This window comes from Mobula hypostoma, chromosome 14 (assembly GCF_963921235.1).
Source record: "Mobula hypostoma chromosome 14, sMobHyp1.1, whole genome shotgun sequence".
Lineage (NCBI taxonomy): Eukaryota > Metazoa > Chordata > Chondrichthyes > Myliobatiformes > Myliobatidae > Mobula > Mobula hypostoma.
The window spans coordinates 4,572,954-4,591,613 of NC_086110.1; the positions used below are offsets into that span (position 1 = coordinate 4,572,954).

The 18,660-nt window shown below is 41.9% G+C and overlaps 1 protein-coding gene across 7 annotated transcripts in view; it reads left to right on the forward strand.

Annotated features, from left to right (window-relative positions):
* cnot1 (CCR4-NOT transcription complex, subunit 1) overlaps positions 1 to 18,660 on the forward strand; it is a 238,370-nt gene that overhangs the window by 77,752 nt on the left and 141,958 nt on the right. For all 7 annotated transcript variants that reach the window (XM_063066591.1, XM_063066590.1, XM_063066593.1 and 4 more), the window contains one exon: positions 9,763 to 9,933. In XM_063066591.1, coding sequence (XP_062922661.1) covers positions 9,763 to 9,933 — 171 coding nt within the window. The remainder of the gene's footprint in view (positions 1 to 9,762; positions 9,934 to 18,660) is intronic.

Below are 18,660 nucleotides of genomic sequence, written 5' to 3' on the forward strand. Positions count from 1 at the left end.
GACTCCATGCCAGTTTCCTTAGTAAATACAGATGCAAAAAACCTATTTGAGATCTCCCCCATTTCTTTTGGTTCCATACATAGCCGACCACTCTGATCTTCAAGAGGACCAATTTTATCCCTTACTATCCTTTTGCTCTTCATATACCTGTAGAAGCTCTTTGGATTATCCTTCACCTTAACTGCCAAAGCAACCTCGTCTTCTTTTAGCCCTCCTGATTTCTTAAGTTTTTTTTTGCACTTTTTATATTCCTCAAGTACCTTATTTGCTCCGTTTCCTATACATTTATCAGAGTTCCAATATTTCTCGAGAACCAAGGTTCCTTATTCTTACTCACTTTGCCTTTAAGATGGTCAGCTTCTTAAATTACTATAGAACATATGAAAATAGTCTTAGGTTTTGGAATGTTGCAGGCTTTAGAAACATAGAAAATAGGTGCAGGAGTAGGCCATTCGGCCCTTCGAGCCTGCACCGCCATTTATTATGATCATGGCTGATCATCCAACTCAGAACCCCGCCCCAGCCTTCCCTCCATACCCCCTGACCCCTGTAGCCACAAGGGCCATATCTAACTCCCTCTTAAACATAGCCAGTGAACTGGCCTCAACAGTTTGCTGTGGCAGAGAATTCCACAGATTCACCACTCTCTGTCCTAAAAGGACTCTCGGTCCTAAAAGGCTTCCCCTCTATCCTCGAACTGTGACCCCTCGTTCTGGACTTCCCCAACATCGGGAACAATCTTCCTGCATCTAGCCTGTCCAATCCCTTTAGGATCTTATACGTTTCAATCAGATCCCCCCTCAATCTTCTAAATTCCAACGAGTACAAGCCCAATTCATCTAGTCTTTCTTCATATGAAAGTCCTGCCATCCCAGGAATCAATCTGGTGAACCTTCTTTGTACTCCCTCTATGGCAAAGATGTCTTTCCTCAGATTAAGGGACCAAAACTGCACACAATACTCCAGGTGTGGTCTCACCAAGGCCTTGTACAACTGCAGTAGTACCTCCCTGCTCCTGTACTCGAATCCTCTCGCTATAAATGCCAGCATACCATTCGCCTTTTTCACCGCCTGCTGTACCTGCATGCCCACTTTCAATGACTGGTGTATAATGACCCCCAGGTCTCGTTGCACCTCCCCTTTTCCTAATCGGCCACCATTCAGATAATAATCTGTTTTCCTATTTTTGCCACCAAAGTGGATAACTTCACATTTATCCACATTAAATTGCATCTGCCATGAATTTGCCCACTCACCCAACCTATCCAAGTCACCCTGCATCCTCTTAGCATCCTCCTCACTGCTAACACTGCCACCCAGCTTCGTGTCATCAGTGTGAGGACAGGTGATAACAAAGGAGGAAGATTTGATGGGTGAAATGCTGCAGAGATTAAATAACTAGCAGGAATATTGAGATTTGGTTCAGTAAACCAGAATAATTTAACTGAAATCACCAAAGCTAACTGTTGGAAATCAAAAGTAAACAAAATGCTGTGAAATACTTGCCTGAAATAATTGAAGCCAGTCTTGTAGGGAACTATAATGTAAGAAATAACAGTTTAGAACGCGAGCCACACACACAAAATGCTGGAAGAACTCAGCAGGCCAGGTAGCATCTATGCAAAATAGTACAGGTTTCCCCCGCCATCCGAAGGTGGAGCGTTCCTATGAAACGGTTCGTAAGCCGGAATGTCGTAAAGCGAAGAAGCAATTACCATTTATTTATATGGGAAAAATTTGTGAGCGTTCGCAGACCCAAAAATAACCTACCAAATCATGCCAAATAACACACAAAACCTAAAATAACAGTAACATATAGTAAAAGCAGGAATGATATGATAAATACACAGCCTATATAAAGTAGAAATACTTTTCCACAATCATTACTGAACTGTTCTCCGTAGCGAAAATCTCGCGCAAGCACCGTCAGCAGAAAATCTCACGCAAGCGCTGTTGGCATAAACGCGCTCTCCAGTAACCTTTAAGCTATGAAGCTGCCAAATCTACCAAATAACACGTAAAAATACACAGCCTATATAAAGTAGAAATAATGTATGTACTGTGTAGTATCACTTACCGGAATTGGTTCAGTGCCGAGCACACTGATGATGGTGTGTTAGCCTGAGTCGTCGCAGGTTGGGGTGGTGCAGTGTCCCCCACCCTCCAGGCTGCCGACTGATACATTGCTGCGAAGCATGCAGGGGTCCAGCGGTAGCTGGGAGGCATCCAGCTCATCTTTAAGAAAAAAGCCGAAATAAACATGCTAATTAATTATGTGTCGGGCGGCACCTGATTAATTAACATGTTTATTTTGGCTTTTTTCTTAAAGATGTGCTGTGTGCCTCCCGGCTACTGCTGCATTCTCCGCGAATCGGTACAGTATCTGTCCGCGGCCTGGGTGTTGGGGTGGTGGGACACTGGGGTGTCATCTCGTCGTCAATTTCCATTAGAGCAGGCAGCTTATCTTCTTCTATGACTGCCTGCCTCAATGTCGAAGGTTGAGGTTCGTCGTCTGCTGTGGCTGATGTGGAAGGCTTGCTTGACTGCTGAGCCTCGCGCATTTTTCTATCATGCAGTTCTTTATAAGGACTCAAGCCATCCTGCAAATATCCCCTAAACCTACGTACGCTTTCAAAATTAAAGTCGTACTTTATCATTGCAGCAAAAATCTCACGCAGCTGCTTTACGTTCAGTTCCTGGATGACTTCACTTTAGGTCCGTTCGCTACTGTATTCAGTTTCAATTATTATCCTTTCCTCTTCCAATTGTATCAGCTCTTCATCTATCAGTTCTTGGTCATGGGATGCCAAAACCTCTTCAACATCATGTTTGTCAGCTTCCACAAGCCAAACTCACTTAGTCCTTACTTCATTCACCATGCTCAAAACGCTTAATTATGTCTAGTTTTATGCTAAGTGTAACACCCTTACGAGCTCTTTTAGGCTTTTCCAATACCTTAGAACTCACCTTACAAATGGCTGCTCACAGCCACGTGTTTAAGCAATGCCGGTGAGAATGCCGTTCCGAATCCGGGGAGAGCGGCTGCCTTTTATCACACGCTGATTTTTTTGCATGCTGATTTTCCTCGCGCACTGCTTTTTTTTCGTAACAGTGAAAACACCTTCTGAAAGCGAAAATGGGGTACTAATGTAGATCTTTTGTAACAGTAAGGTTTCGTAAAGCGAGTGTTTGAAAAGCGGGGGACGCCTGTAAAGAATTGACTCTTTGGGCCGAGAGCCCTTCATCGGGACTAGGTGTTGCTTGAATTCCCAGCATCTGCATAGTTTGGAACCTGAGCTGAAGTTGCTGGACTGGAACAAAATTGAACTGCTGAAGGAAATCAGATAGGGAGGTATCTGCAGAGCAAAATGGATAGTGAACATTTTAGGTGAAAATCCTTCAATTTGAAATACTACAGAATATTTGTAGCTCAAGTTGGCTGTTTGGAAGTTTGGTTGATGGATGAGCATGGCAAAATGTTCGCAGACGTTTCGGCTCCAATCAAGCTATCATCAGTGTGCAGTTGAAGATGTTGTCTCCTCAGAATGCTAGCTTATGTACTCCTCCGGGGTCCGAATAGATATTGATTAGACATCGTGATCTGGTTGGCTGGTTCAAAACACTGTGATCAGTTTAGCAGTAGAAGATTCTGATTGGTTAGAGGGAGGTCTTTTAGAAGTGTTTGCTTTGCTGTCCAGATTCTGAGATTGCGGGTGATTCGTTGACTTTTGACATTGTTGTTTCCCTTTTCTCCGTAAGAGTTCATATACCAGATCTATGTCGATGTGATGATTGATGGATCCTTCTGTAGAGAACTACAGAAGAAGACAAATTCAGAGAAATTTGTATACTTTTCTTAGTTCTTGCTTGAGTCAAGACTCAGACTGTTGTCCAGTTCTTCATCTTCATGAGCTAAAACTAGCAAGAATGGGTTGTGCCTTCTGCTCGCTGGCTGATGTTTGTGTAGCCTGGTTGATAGTTTTCTTCCTGGTTGACCAAAATGTTATTTGTTGCAGTCACTACATTGAATTTTATAGATAACATTCGTTCTATTAGTCACATTTTGTCTTGAGTGTTGCTCACAAACCAACTGCAACTTTGAGGAGGAACCTATGTTAGTCACTGAAGTAGTCTTGCTGTTATTTCTGAGAAGTTCTTTATGTACAGCAATACAAGTCAATTTCACATCATTTGTGTAGTCTGTATATTCGTGTTTCTGGCCTTGAGGTGCTTTTGGATGAAGCTTCTTGGATATCAGTTTTTTTGAAAGGTCGTGAAGTTTTTGCTTCCAGTTTTGTGTCTGTGGTGTTGCAATGGGACTCACTCCTCTTGAATAAGGTCATCACACAGCTTTCTTTGTGACACTTCGGGTAATTGCTATTGAAGTTCAGAATTTGATTGGTGTGTGTTACTTTCCTGTAGATTGACATCTGAAATTGACCTACAGTAGTTCTCTTGATGAGAATATCCAACAATGTGAGTTGGCTTTCCTTTTCAATTTCCATTCTGAACTTGATGTCATTAAAGACATTATTTAGCAATTGATGTGTTCTTTATACATCATTTTCCTTGATAATCACAAAAGTGTTGTTAACATAGTGCACCTCAGGTTTGGGTTTGATTTCTGCTATAATTGTATTTTCTAATTTCTGCATAATAACTTCTGCAACTCGGCCAGAGACAGGAGATGCCATTGGTGCACCTTTCTTCTGCTTGTCAATTTTTGCATCAAACTTGACAAGCACAGATCGAGAAGTTCACGTATGCCTTCTTTCCTGAGTGTCCTGCTTATTGATTGTTCTCCATTCCAAAGTTCTGCAATGATTTCCTGTGCAAATTTCAAATTGACAGACATACACAGTGACGTGACATTGATGGAAACCATTATCTCGTCATCCTCCATTTGTTTATTCTTGAGTTTCTCTGGGAATTGTTGAGCATTGTTGATTGTGTCTTGGGATGCAGAGTCTAACCAATATCCATTTGGACCCTGGAGAAGTGTATAAGCCAGCATTCTGAAGAGAGAACACCCTCAACTGTGCACTGAGATGGCCTCTCAATTAGAGCTGAACCATCTAAACTTTTTACCAAGCTCAGCAATCAACCAAGCTTCCAAATCCTTCAATTTATTTGAATCTACAATTTACATCAGTAATTTAAATGCAATAAATTCCTACAAAGTAACCAGATTACAGGGGCATACTTATATTGTGGAGAGGAATGGGAGCATTGACCTGGCTCCTTTCCAGAATGGGGCGATAGAATCTTGTGCTTCCACCTGAGGAGTAAATAGTGGTTTTGCTTTAACAAAAGATGACTCTCCAATATTAGAGTGCCTTGAAACAGTATCTCGTTGTCTAAGTATAAAATACAATACATTGAAGTAGGAATTTTTGAACTAAAATAAAAAGGGAAAAATACTGCAAAATGTATGAGGAACGGCGTGCCACATAGTCAGTGTCTGTCTGTGTGTGTGTGTGTGTGTGTGTGTCTCTCTCTCTCTCTCTCTCTCTCTCTCTCTCTCTTCCCCCCCGCTTCTTCTCCCCTCACCCCCTCTCTTCCCCCCTCCTCCCCCTCCCCCTCCTAAAGGCATGAAAAAGACATTGTCATTGTCCCGCCAACGACACACACACCATAAAAAAATCATACTTATTGAATATAATATTTTTAGCTAACTGTTTCTGTTAACTAGTTAGTTTTTTAAATACCACAATGCACGTCACTAATTTACGTCACCTCACCTTTCCTGTTCCGGTTTGTATAGCTGCATCACGGCGGCAGCTATGTTTGGCAGACAGTGTTCAGATTGTAAAGTTTACAAAGATCTGATTCAAATCTTGCAGATAGCTTACTAAGTTTTTATTGAAAAAATACTGATTCACTATGTCAAATTCAAAAGAAGCGAAGGGCATGAAGCACAAAAGAACTGCAAATTTGTTTAAAGTTGAATGGCTTAATAAAATAGTGGAAACTGCTACACTGAAAGCTCATGAGATCATGAACGTTCAGCTATGAGAAATATTTATGTATGATTCGGAAACTGGAGTTATCTGTTTGTATTGTCGTGACGCGAAAGTTGCTGGAGGATTTGCTATTGGAAAGAAGTGGGATGATATTTGGAAACTCAACCTTTTGAAGCATCATTTGGCAAGTAAATCACATTTGGATGGTGTGCAAAAGCTCAGGCAACAGAACCCATCATTACCCGTTACAGGAGTGTTACGCATGTTACGATTGAGTGTAGAGGAGCGAGAGCGAAAACAATCAAACCCAGAGGAGATTAAAGTTCTTACCGACAGTGTGTTGTTAGCTGTTAAAATGAATAATTCTTTACATTCAGTACAATACATTAATGAACATTTGGAAAAGTATGTTCAACTCCCAGACAGCTGGCGAAGCAAAAGTTATGCCTTCGAATTTCTGGAGACTATCAACTATATTGTTCAGAAAGACGTTTGAAGAAATAGCATCAGCAGATTTTCACACATTAGCAGTTGATGAAAGCACAGACATATCTGTCAACAAATGTCTCATTCTGTACTTCAAATTCAGATCTAAAGATTGTACTGTTTATAAAACGTTTTTTGGCGGAATAGTTCAGCTGCAAGCGTGTGATGCTTCCTCTATTGTTTCAGCGATCAGGCAGTTTTATGAAGAGAAGAAACTTGACCTCCATAAAATGGTGATGTTTACATCTGATTGGAGCGTCAGTAATGTTGGGCAGAGTTCATGGTGTTGCAGCAAGACTTAAACAGGACATTCCACACTTAGTTCAGCAACACTGTGTAGCACACCGTGAAGAGCTGGGGATTTGCGATGCATGGAAAGAAGTCAGAGACATTGAAACTTTGAGAACAATCTATACAGTGTTTTCTCGATCTGCAGTTAAAAGGTGTGAATTTAAAGAAATTGCAGAGGTCTCTGAAAATGAAGCTGTTGCTTTCAGACTACTTAATGAAGTCAGATGGTTATCTAGACACTTTGCATTGCAGGCAATAATAAAAAAATTATGAGGCACTGATCACATACTTTGAAGAAGATCAGTCAAATGACCCTGTGGCTAAATACTGTCGCAAGAAATTAATAAACATCACGTACAAAGTAGCTTTACAGGTTTTAAGTGATGTCTTTGATGAACTGGCTGCACTGTGCAAGATTCTGCAAAAGAGTGGCCTGACACCGATTGATTCACTTCATTTTGCATGAGGCAAAATTAACAAGTTAAGAAAGCGGTATCTGGGAGACAATGTTTCGTGGAGTGACAAAGTTAAAGTTTTGCTAAGCCAACAACGTGAAGAAAACATCACAGTAGATACAAGTTTGCTGTTGACTTTTATAAATAGTCTTTGTGTTCATTTAGAAGAAGGGTTTCCTGAAGATGAGATACAAGAATGGTCAGCTTTTGATTTTTCTGTGATGGCAGATTGTGACTTCACATTTGGCGATGAACAAGTCAATGCCTTATGTCTAAAATATCATAATTTTCTAGCTGAAAATACTGTAATAGACAGTTTAATGATTTCAGATTTTCTGTGCAAGAAAAAATTAAATCCAAACTGATTTCAAACTTTGCTCAAATGGTGGCATTTGTACTTCGCAAATCAAAATGAACAGTTTTGCGGCCTTGCACAGTTGATGGACATTGGGGGAACATACCTTGCGTCTAGTGCGGACTGTGAGTGATGTTTAGCCTAATGAATCAACTCAAAAACAAGCTGAGAAACTGTTTAGGTGAATGTCATTTGGTTATGTTAATAAAAATCAGAAGCTGTCAATTGGATGAAAGTTCTATTAGTCTAGATAGTTTACAAAGAATGGGTAAATACCAAAGACAGGAGAGAGAAAATATAACTGAGTGAATTAAAATGTATGTTGTTTTGTTGTTATTTTGTGCAGTTTTATGTCAAATATTTTGTAAACCTACATAAACTGTGTGCATTCAGTGCGTGCATACTTTTGTCACAGGAAAAAAATTTGCACAACATTAGATTGTAGCGCACACTGACTAATAAAATTAGTGGGAACATTGACCCTAGGTAATTTCTAAAGTAAGTACATGTTTGGCACAGCATTGTGGGCCAAAGGGCCTGTATTGTGCTGTAGCTCTACTATGTTTCTAAATCAAAAAAGTACACTTGGAAATCCGAAAGGAAAACAAAATGCTCAGACTACGGAGCCAGTCAGGCAGCGTCAGTGGAAAGAGATACAAGGTTGAGGATTGAACTCAGTGTTCTAAGAAATGGTCCCCAGCCTCAGATATCAATGCTCTATCTCTTTCTGACCTGCTTAACAGTTCGGATGTTAAGTAACTAACGGGAATGGATTTGTGATCATTGTTTAGTAGTGTTTTCCATGAGTTGGTATAATGACCACAACTTAATGGATGTAGATGACTTGGGGAATTTTAGGGTACGTCCACACTACGCCGGATAATTTTGAAAACGAAGCCTTTTCTCTTCGTTTTGACCTTCTGTCCACACTGAAATGGCGTTTTCATCCCCCGAAAACGGAGATTTTCAGAAACGATCTCCAGAGTGAATAAATCTGAAAACGCCTAATATCCGTTGTAGTGTGTGCGGGGTAACCAGAGAGATTTAAAAACGCTGTCATGACAAACCACAGCAACAATGCTTTTTCTGCTTCTGCTTGGCACTGCGCAAGCACTGCCGGACGACTGTAATAACGCGCAGTTGGTGTGAACGACATGAGAGTTAAATTGTAAAGTGAGCTTTTTTGACTATTTAAAAACGCTGTCATGACGTGCCAGAACAGATAGCCGCAGCACGGCATTTCGTTGTTTTCTTGAATGCAACCACCTAACAATTTCAGAACAGATGGCAATGAGACTGAAGCCGGAAGGGTTAGAAATGTACTCACCAAATACTTTGACCCTTAGCTTACTAAATAAATAAGTATACTCACTTTGCCCTGTTTTCTGTCCTTGCTTGTATGAAGGTGGTTCACCTACTTGTGCAAGTATTTCTCTGACAATAGATGTGTAACAGCCTAATTGTATGAAAATACAAGATAACACTGATGCAGACGTTTTATACATTTAGCAAGGTGCTTTATTAATGCAACAGAGTTAGTCAGTTTTTCAATGTTCGTCATCAGCTGGGTCATACTGTCTGTGAACTCCCTGTCGGTTGCCTCCATACGCTCCAGTATTTGTTTTTTTTTTAGTTTTAAGTCCTCCTGCACAAGAGGCAAGAGCAAGTCCTTTTAAGTTTTTCTACTCCGTAACTGGACAAACGCGCACCAAGTATACCGTTTCCTCTTCACTTGTTTTCTGTGTGTCCTGCGCATGCCCAGTAGGAGGAGATTCGCCCAAATATCCGTCTAATGTGGATGGAGATATTTTGGAAAACGCTTAGTGTGGACGCCTGTCGTTTTTACTCGAAACCGGCGTTTTCAAAATTATCCGGCGTAGTGTGGACGTAGTCTTAGGGGAAATGGTATCAGAATACAACTTTTTACGTAGTATGAGGAGAATAGAAGAATATAGAAAAATGAAATGAGCAGATATGTACAAGGTGAAACTCACTACCAGAAAGGGTAATGGGTACAGATTGGGAGGAAAGACTATTATATGGAAGTGGATTTTCCTGGATTGCAGTTGCAATGATTTCGAGCAGATTTGTTGGGCAAAATGGTTTCCTTTTTTTTTACTGCAAGGATTCTGATTCAATAATTGCCCTTTACAGAGCATTTGAGATGTAGTTAATTTTTTTAAATATGGTGATTTTTTTTTCTTCTTCTTAGAATCCAAACCTGAATTTCAAGGAGGTGACTTATGAGCTGGATCACCCAGGATTCATTCTACGTGACAGCAAAGGCCTGCAAATAGCAGTGTATGGAATCCAGAAAGGGATGGGGATTGAAGTCTTTCCTGTTGATCTCATTTACCGGCCTTGGAAGCACGCAGAAGGACAGGTATAGTCATGAGATTGGCGTTTGCTGGGTGCTATTTAGCAAAAAAAAAAGTAGTGCTGGAACTTTTGATTGATTTCTCAGCTAGATGTCCTCTTCATCCCCTTGCCCAGCATTTTCTGAAGATCTCTGGCTTGTTGAGACTTTGCTGATAATTATATCCCCTCAGATCGTGACCATCCTTGTACTTTTCCCTACTGCCTCGAACCTTAACACAAGGAGCCTATAATACCACCAGACCATTAGCATTGTCTGAACCACTTTATGTTGAATATGTCATGTTGAATCCCCTACTGTGGAGATGGGTGCAAAATTCCATGTTGACAGTTTTATTGAAATGCTTCACTGACAGTTACCATCTTTAGGAGATGATGTGAAGCCAAGTCCTGTGTGCCCCCTCAAATGTAAAAAATTTATAAAGGCATCGTTCTGAAGAAGATGGCAGGTTTCTCCAGTAACCTGGTTGAAATTTGACACATTGGGCAACATCAGTTATATTACCAATTTTTACCTCTGTGCTAGCCGTGGAGCTGGCTGTTCTGTATATCACAGGTGAATGCTGCATTTTCAGCAGTAATTGTAAAGTGGTTTGAGATCTCATGGGGTCATGGAAGACAAAATACAAATCTTGCTCTCTAACGGTTTCTCCTTTCACGAAGGTGATTCCCAGTTAAACAGTTCTATAAGTTATTGGGTATGTTTTACGTTTAGCCATCTTATACTTGAGTCTTCAGTGTTGTTTTCCACCCAATAAAACTGGGGTGCCACGTAGTGTAGTGGTTAGCATGAGGCTATTACAGCTTTGGTTGTCGGAGTTCAGAGTTCAATTCTGATGCTGTAAACAAGTTTTTATGTCCTTCCTGTGATTGCGTGAGTTTCCTCTGGGTTTTCCTGTTTCCTCTCACATTCCAAAAAAGTTTTCATTGTAAATTGTCCTGTGATTAAGCTAGGGTTAAACAAGTGGATTGCTGGGTGGTGTGGCTCATTGGGCCAGAAGAGCCTGCTCAGCGCTGTATTTCTGAATGAATGAGTAGAAATGTAGAAATTAGTAAGTGCAGATAAGACCATAAGACATGGGGACATAATTAGGCTATTTGGCTCATTGAGGATGTTTTGCTGTATTTCACTAATTATTTTTTTCCAAGTACAAAGGGCACAAAAGCTGTAAACAGTTTCTTCAAAAGGAAATTAGAAATGGACCCCTGGCTTGTCCTCTCTTCCTATTTAACCTGAATCTAACGATTATCTTATCTCTGTCTTAATTGAACAAAACCAATTGGAGATGATGTTGACTAATTACTGGTTTTAAAAATTATTCCATCCAAAATTTTGAATCCATTGAGCAATGAAAATATTTCCAAAGCACTGACAGTTCAAGTCCAGTCCCGATGAAGGGTCTTGGCTCAAAAGGTCCTCCATAGACGCCTGACTTGTTGAGTTTCTTCAGCATTTTGTTTGTGTTGCTCAATAGCAGTTCAGAACAGTTCAAGATTCTGTGGATGCTGGAAATCTTGAACAACAACTGAATTCAACAAGTTAGGCAGCCTTAATGGAGGAGAATAAACAGTCAATGTTTTGGGCTGAAGCCCTTCATCAAGACTAAAAAGGAGGAGAAAGAGGACTGTGACGAGTCCTATATATATTCTGGGAGAAGTTGTTGCGGTGGTGGAGGAGTACAAATACATGGATGTTCACCTCGACAACAGGCTTAACTGGAAAACCAACATCAAAGCTGTTTACAAGAAGTCGATGAGCGGACTATTTTCTAAGGAAGCTGAGATCCTTCAATGTGTATAGCAGGATGTTGGCAATCTTCTACCAGTCTTTTGTAACAACTGCAGTCTTCTTTGCGGCTTTATGCTGGGTGATCATCAAAACTCATCAAAAAGGTTGGATCCATCCTTGGCTACAACCCGGACTCTTGAGTTAGTGACGGAGAGCAGGTCACTAAACGAACTGTTATCTATGATGGACAATCTGCCACTGAATAAGCAGTGGAGCACTTTCGAACAGACTCATTCAGCTCTGCTGTCACATGGATCGTTACAGAAAATCTTTCCTACCAAATGCAATAAGTATATACAACAGTTCATCTCTGTGCTACAGGAGAACACACATTATAGTACAATAGTCTGTTTTATTATTTCGTAAATTGTTATTGCACATTGATACATTGTGTATGTTATTCTGTACTTTATTAGTTGAGTCTGCACACTGCTAAGTGTGATTTTAAATGTTGCTGTAACAAAAGAATTTCCCATTCTGGATCAATCAAGTATTTATTATTATTTTTATTATTAATAAAAGGAAGGGGTCAGAAGCCAGTATAAGGTGGGTGGAGTAGAAGACGTACATGCTGTCAGGTGGTGAGACCAATCGGGGAAGGTGGTTCTGTGGGAGAGGAAAGATGAAATAAGCTGGGATATGATTTAGTGATTAAATGGAAGAGGTTAAGGGGCGGAAGAAGGCGGAATCTAATCAGAGAGGGTAGTGGACCATGGAAGAAAGAAAAGGAAGAGGGTAGAAATGGGTGGGTGAGAAGGAACTGGAGTAGGGAAATTAGGAGAGAAGGGTTTGGGGGGAGAAATTACCAGACTTTAGAGAAGTGCAGTGAAAAATTGGCGTGCTTAAATACTCTTTATAGGTAGACATGTGAACGAGCAGGGAATAGAGGCATACAAACCACATGCAGACAGATGTGCAGTTTAAATTAGCATCATGGTCCACACAGACACGAAGGTTCATGTACTTCAAGTCAAGTCACTTTTTATTGTCATTTCGACCATAACTGCTGGTACAGTACACAGTAAAAACGAGGCAATCAGGACCATGGTGCTACATGAAACAACACAAAAACTACACTGAACTACATAAAACAACACAAACTGCACTAGACTACAGACCTACCCAGGACTGCATAAAATGCTCAAAACAGTGCAGGCATTACAATAAATAATAAACAAGGCAATATGCACAGTAGAGGGCAGTAGGTTGGTGTCAGTCCAGGCTCTGGATATTGAGCAGTCTGATGGCTTAGGGGAAGAAACTGTTACATAGTCTGGTCGTGAGAGCCTGAATACTTCGATGCCTTTTGCCAGATGGTAGGAGGGAGAAGAGTTTGTATGAGGTGTGCGTGGTGTCCTTCATAATGCTGTTTGCTTTACAGATGCAGCGTGTGGTGTAAATGTCTGTAATGGTGGGAAGAGAGACCCTAATGATCTTCTCAGCTGACCTCACTATCTGCTACAGGGTCTTGCGATCCGAGATGGTACAATTTCCGAACCAGGCCGTGACGCAGCTGCTCAGGATGCTCTCAATACAACCTCTGTAGAATGTGGTGAGGATAGGGGGTGGGAGATGGACTTTTCTCAGCTTTTGCAGAAAGTAGAGACACTGCTGGGCTTTCTTTGCTATGGAGCTGGTGTTGAGGGACCAGGTGAGATTCTCCGCCAGGTGATCACCAAGAAATTTGGTGCTCCTAACGATCTCTATGGAGGAGTCGTCGATGTTCAGCTGAGCGTGGTCGCTCCATGCTCTCCTGAAGTCAACAACCATCTCTTTTGTTTTGTTCAGATTCAGAGACAGGTTGTTGGCTCTGCACCAGTCCGTTAGCTGCTGCACATCCTCTCTGTATGTTGACCCATCGTTCTTGCTGATGAGACCCACCACGGTCGTGTCATCGGCGAACTTGATGATGTGGTTTGAGCTGTGTGTTGCAGCACAGTCGTGGGTCAGCAGAGTGAACAGCAGTGGACTGAGCACACAGCCCCGTGCTCAGTGTGATGGTGCTGGAGATGCTGCTTCCAATCCGGACTGACTAAGGTCTCCCAGTCAGGAAGTCTAGAATCCAGTTGCAGAGGGAGGAGCCCTAACAACAGCGAGGGCCAAACTGTCCCAAGCCATCAGAGAAGTAAACATAGAAACATAGAAAATAGGTGCAGGAGTAGGCCATTCGGCCCTTCGAGCCTGCACCGCCATTTATTATGATCATGGCTGATCATCCAACTCAGAACCCCGCCCCAGCCTTCCCTCCATACCCCCTGACCCTTGTAGCCACAAGGGCCATATCTAACTCCCTCTTAAACATAGCCAATGAACTGGCCTCAACAGTTTGCTGTGGCAGAGAATTCCACAGATTCACCACTCTCTGTGTGAAGAAGTTTTTCCTAATCTCGGTCGTAAAAGGCTTCCCCTCTATCCTCAAACTGTGACCCCTCGTTCTGGACTTCCCCAACATCGGGAACAATCTTCCCGCATCTAGCCTGTCCAATCCCTTTAGGATCTTATACGTTTCAATCAGATCCCCCCTCAATCTTCTAAATTCCAACGAGTACAAGCCCAGTTCATCCAGTCTTTCTTCATATGAAAGTCCTGCCATCCCAGGAATCAATCTGGTGAACCTTCTTTGTACTCCCTCTATGGCAAAGATGTCTTTCCTCAGATTAGGGGACCAAAACTGCACACAATACTCCAGGTGTGGTCTCACCAAGGCCTTGTACAACTGCAGTAGTACCTCCCTGCTCCTGTACTCGAATCCTCTCGCTATAAATGCCAGCATACCATTCGCCTTTTTCACCGCCTGCTGTACCTGCATGCCCACTTTCAATGACTGGTGTATAATGACACCCAGGTCTCGTTGCACCTCCCCTTTTCCTAATCGGCCACCATTCAGATAATAATCTGTTTTCCTATTTTTGCCACCAAAGTGGATAACTTCACATTTATCCACATTAAATTGCATCTGCCATGAGTTTGCCCACTCACCCAGCCTATCCAAGTCACCCTGCATCCTCTTAGCATCCTCCTCACTGCTAACACTACCACCCAGCTTCGTGTCATCCGCAAACTTGGAGATGCTGCATTTAATTCCCTCATCCAAGTCATTAATATATATTGTAAACAACTGGGGTCCCAGCACTGAGCCTTGCGGTACCCCAAAGCGTGCACACGCCCAGCGAATCCACAGCCACTTCCAGCACAGTGGTGACACGCGGCGCATGTGGAAGGGCATTCAGGACATCACCAACTACAAGACAACACCACCTGCCTGTGCGGGTGATGCCTCCCTCCCAGATGCGTTGAATAACTTATACACTCGTTTTGAGGTGGAAAATGACGTGGTGGTGAGGAAGGCCACCCCTCCTCCAAACAACCAGGTGCTGTGTCTTACCGCCGCCCATGTGAGGAGAACCCACGGAAGGCTGCTGGACCAGACAATATTCCTGGCAGAGTGCTTAGAAGATGCACAGACCAGCTAGCTGAGGTTCTCTCTGACATCTTCAACATCTCCCTGAGCAGTGCCGTTGTTCTATGTGCTTCAAGGCTGGCACCATCGTCCCTGTGCCAAAGAAGTCTTCAGTGTCCTGCCTCAATGACTGTCGTCCCGTCACACTCACATCCATCATCATGAAGTGTTTCGAGACGCTCATCATGATGCACATCAAGACCCTGCTGCCCCCCTCACTGGACCCCCTGCAGTTTGCGTACCGTCCCAACCGTTCAACAGACGATGCCATTGCCATCACCCTCCACCTGGCCCTAACCCACCTGGACAAAAAAGACACATACGTTGGAATGCTGTTCATAGACTTCAGTTCAGCATTCAACACAATCATTCCTCAGCAACTGATTGGAAAGCTGAGCCTACTTTTGTGTTCTTAATCTCATTCTGATTTCAAGGCTTTTGAAAGGCAGTTTAAAAGCTGCCAAACAATTTATTTAGAATAGAAGTTAAATTTTATGATGCTAATGATAACCTATTTCTTATTCCAAGTAGTTTTACTCGGCTGTATGATAACTTGCTTCTTTTTAAATGTTCATTCACAGGGGGAAGAATTTTACAAATTTTTAACCAACATTTGTATTGAATTATGAGAGCAGAAGGAAGCAAAATAGTGTTACAGCAGCATTACAAATTTGGGAAGAAATTTAAATCCTGAAACCGATTTTGTTAAATTTTGTAAAATATTTGTAAATGTTGGTCTGTTTTTGTTGCATCAATTGTATTATATCTTCAGTTATCCATTTCTTCTTACTTTTCCATTCTTTTCGTGGGATGGTTTCTTTTGCAGCTTCAACCATGGATTCCTTCAGTATGTCCCAGGAGGATTTGCTTCCTTCATCCTGCAGCAATTGAAAACGGTTTTTCACCTTGATTGTGTATTCTGTTTTCAGATGACGGTTGTTTTGTAGTTGTTGATAATCTCGTGGTTCTGATCTTTTTGGTTTCTTTAATTTTCTCATCTTTATTTTCATTTTGCAAATGACTGGTATGTGGTCGCTTCCACAGTCAGCTCCAGTGTAGCTTTTAGATTGAGTTATCGAGTCTTTGAATCTGTTATTGATTGTTATATAGTTGATTTGATTTTTGTTGTTCCCATCTGGTCTTCTCCATGTCCATTCCTTCTTGAATGTTGTTTAAACCAAGTGTTGGTGATTATCTGATTGTTTGTTTTACACCATGATATAAGCTTTTCTCCTCTTTCATTTGATGCAACAAAAACAGGCCATCAAACCAAGAGACAGCGAAGAATACGAACAGTGTGATAAGACAATAAAAAGAAAATGGAGAGAAGCTAAAGACAGATGGCTAAATGAGAAATGCTGTGAGAAATGCTCAGAGATAGAAATGCTACAAACCCATAACCCTGGAACAAAGTTGATGCACAGTAGGATTAAAGAACTAATGGGGAAATTACCTTGCTCAGCAAGTGGATGCGTCAAGGCAAAAGACGGCAGCTTAATTATGAGCAAAGAGGAAATCCTAAACAGATGGACAGACTATAAAAAAACTTTTTGAAGACCAAAGAGGAGAAAAACCGAACATAAAGAAGAATCTTGAAGGACCTAGCATTCTAAAATCAGAAATTCGAGCAGCCATAAATAAAACAAAACATAACAGAGCAACTGGTCCAGGCAACATCGCTGTTGAAATGATACCGACCTTAGAAGATTTTGGAATAGAGAAAATAAGAGAAATAGCAAATGAACTCTATGATCATGGGGAGATACCTGATAATTTAAGTAAATCAGTGTTCATCACACTTCCAAAGAAAGCGGGAGCAACAGAATGTGAGTTACATCGTACAATAAGTTTGATGAGCCATGTGGCAAAAAAATCATTCTCAGAGTAATCATGATGAGAGCAAGACGCTGTATGAAATCAGTAAAGAACAATGCAGCTTTGTGGAAAACACTGGAACCAGAAATGCAATATTCATGCTACGGATGATCTGTGAATGAGCCATCCAGGTACAAAAAGACATCTACCTATGTTTCATCAACTATACAAAAGCTTTTGACACTGTCAGACACCAAGATCTTCTGGAAATGCTTCAAGATCTTGACATGGGAAAGATATACGTTTCTTAAGAAACTTGTACTAGGACCAGACAGCATCCATCAGAATAGAAGGAGAAGTGAGTGAGTATGTGAATATGAGAGGAGTCAGGCAAGGTTGTGTCTTTTCGCCAGACTTATTCAACCTGTATAGTGAAAATATCTTGAGAAGTATCAAAGACATCAAAGGATTCATAGATGGAGGCCATAATTCAAAAGGCTTTTGACAAGGTCCCACACAGGAGATTAGTGTGCAAACTTAAAGCACATGGTATTGGGGGTAAGGTATTGGTGTGGGTGGAGAATTGGTTAGCAGACAGGAAGCAAAGAGTGGGAATAAACGGGACCTTTTCAGAATGGCAGGCGGTGACTAGTGGGGTACCGCAAGGCTCAGTGCTGGGACCCCAGTTGTTTACAATATATATTAATGACTTGGATGAGGGAATTAAATGCAGCATCTCCAAGTTTGCGGATGACACGAAGCTGGGTGGCAGTGTTAGCAGTGAGGAGGATGCTAAGAGGATGCAGGGTGACTTGGATAGGTTGGGTGAGTGGGCAAACTCATGGCAGATGCAATTTAATGTGGATAAATGTGAAGTTATCCACTTTGGTGGCAAAAATAGGAAAACAGATTATTATCTGAATGGTGGCCGATTAGGAAAAGGGGAGGTGCAACGAGACCTGGGTGTCATTATACACCAGTCATTGAAAGTGGGCATGCAGGTACAGCAGGCGGTGAAAAAGGCGAACGGTATGCTGGCATTTATAGCGAGAGGATTCGAGTACAGGAGCAGGGAGGTACTACTGCAGTTGTACAAGGCCTTGGTGAGACCACACCTGGAGTATTGTGTGCAGTTTTGGTCCCCTAATCTGAGGAAAGACATCCTTGCCATAGAGGGAGTACAAAGAAGGTTCACCAGATTGATTCCTGGGATGGCAGGTCTTTCATATGAAGAAAGACTGGATGAACTGGGCTTGTACTCGTTGGAATTTAGAAGATTGAGGGGGGATCTGATTGAAACGTATAAGATCCTAAAGGGATTGGACAGGCTAGATGCGGGAAGATTGTTCCCGATGTTGGGGAGGTCTAGAACGAGGGGTCACAGTTTGAGGATAGAGGGGAAGCCTTTTAGGACCGAGGTTAGGAAAAACTTCTTCACACAGAGAGTGGTGAATCTGTGGAATTCTCTGCCACAGCAAACTGTTGAGGCCAGTTCATTAGCTATGTTTAAAAGGAAGTTAGATATGGCCCTTGTGGCTACAGGGGTCACGGGGTATGGAGGGAAGGCTGGGTTCTGAGTTGGATGATCAGCCATGATCATAATAAATGGCGGTGCAGGCTCGAAGGGCCGAATGGCCTACTCCTGCACCTATTTTCTATGTTTCTATGTT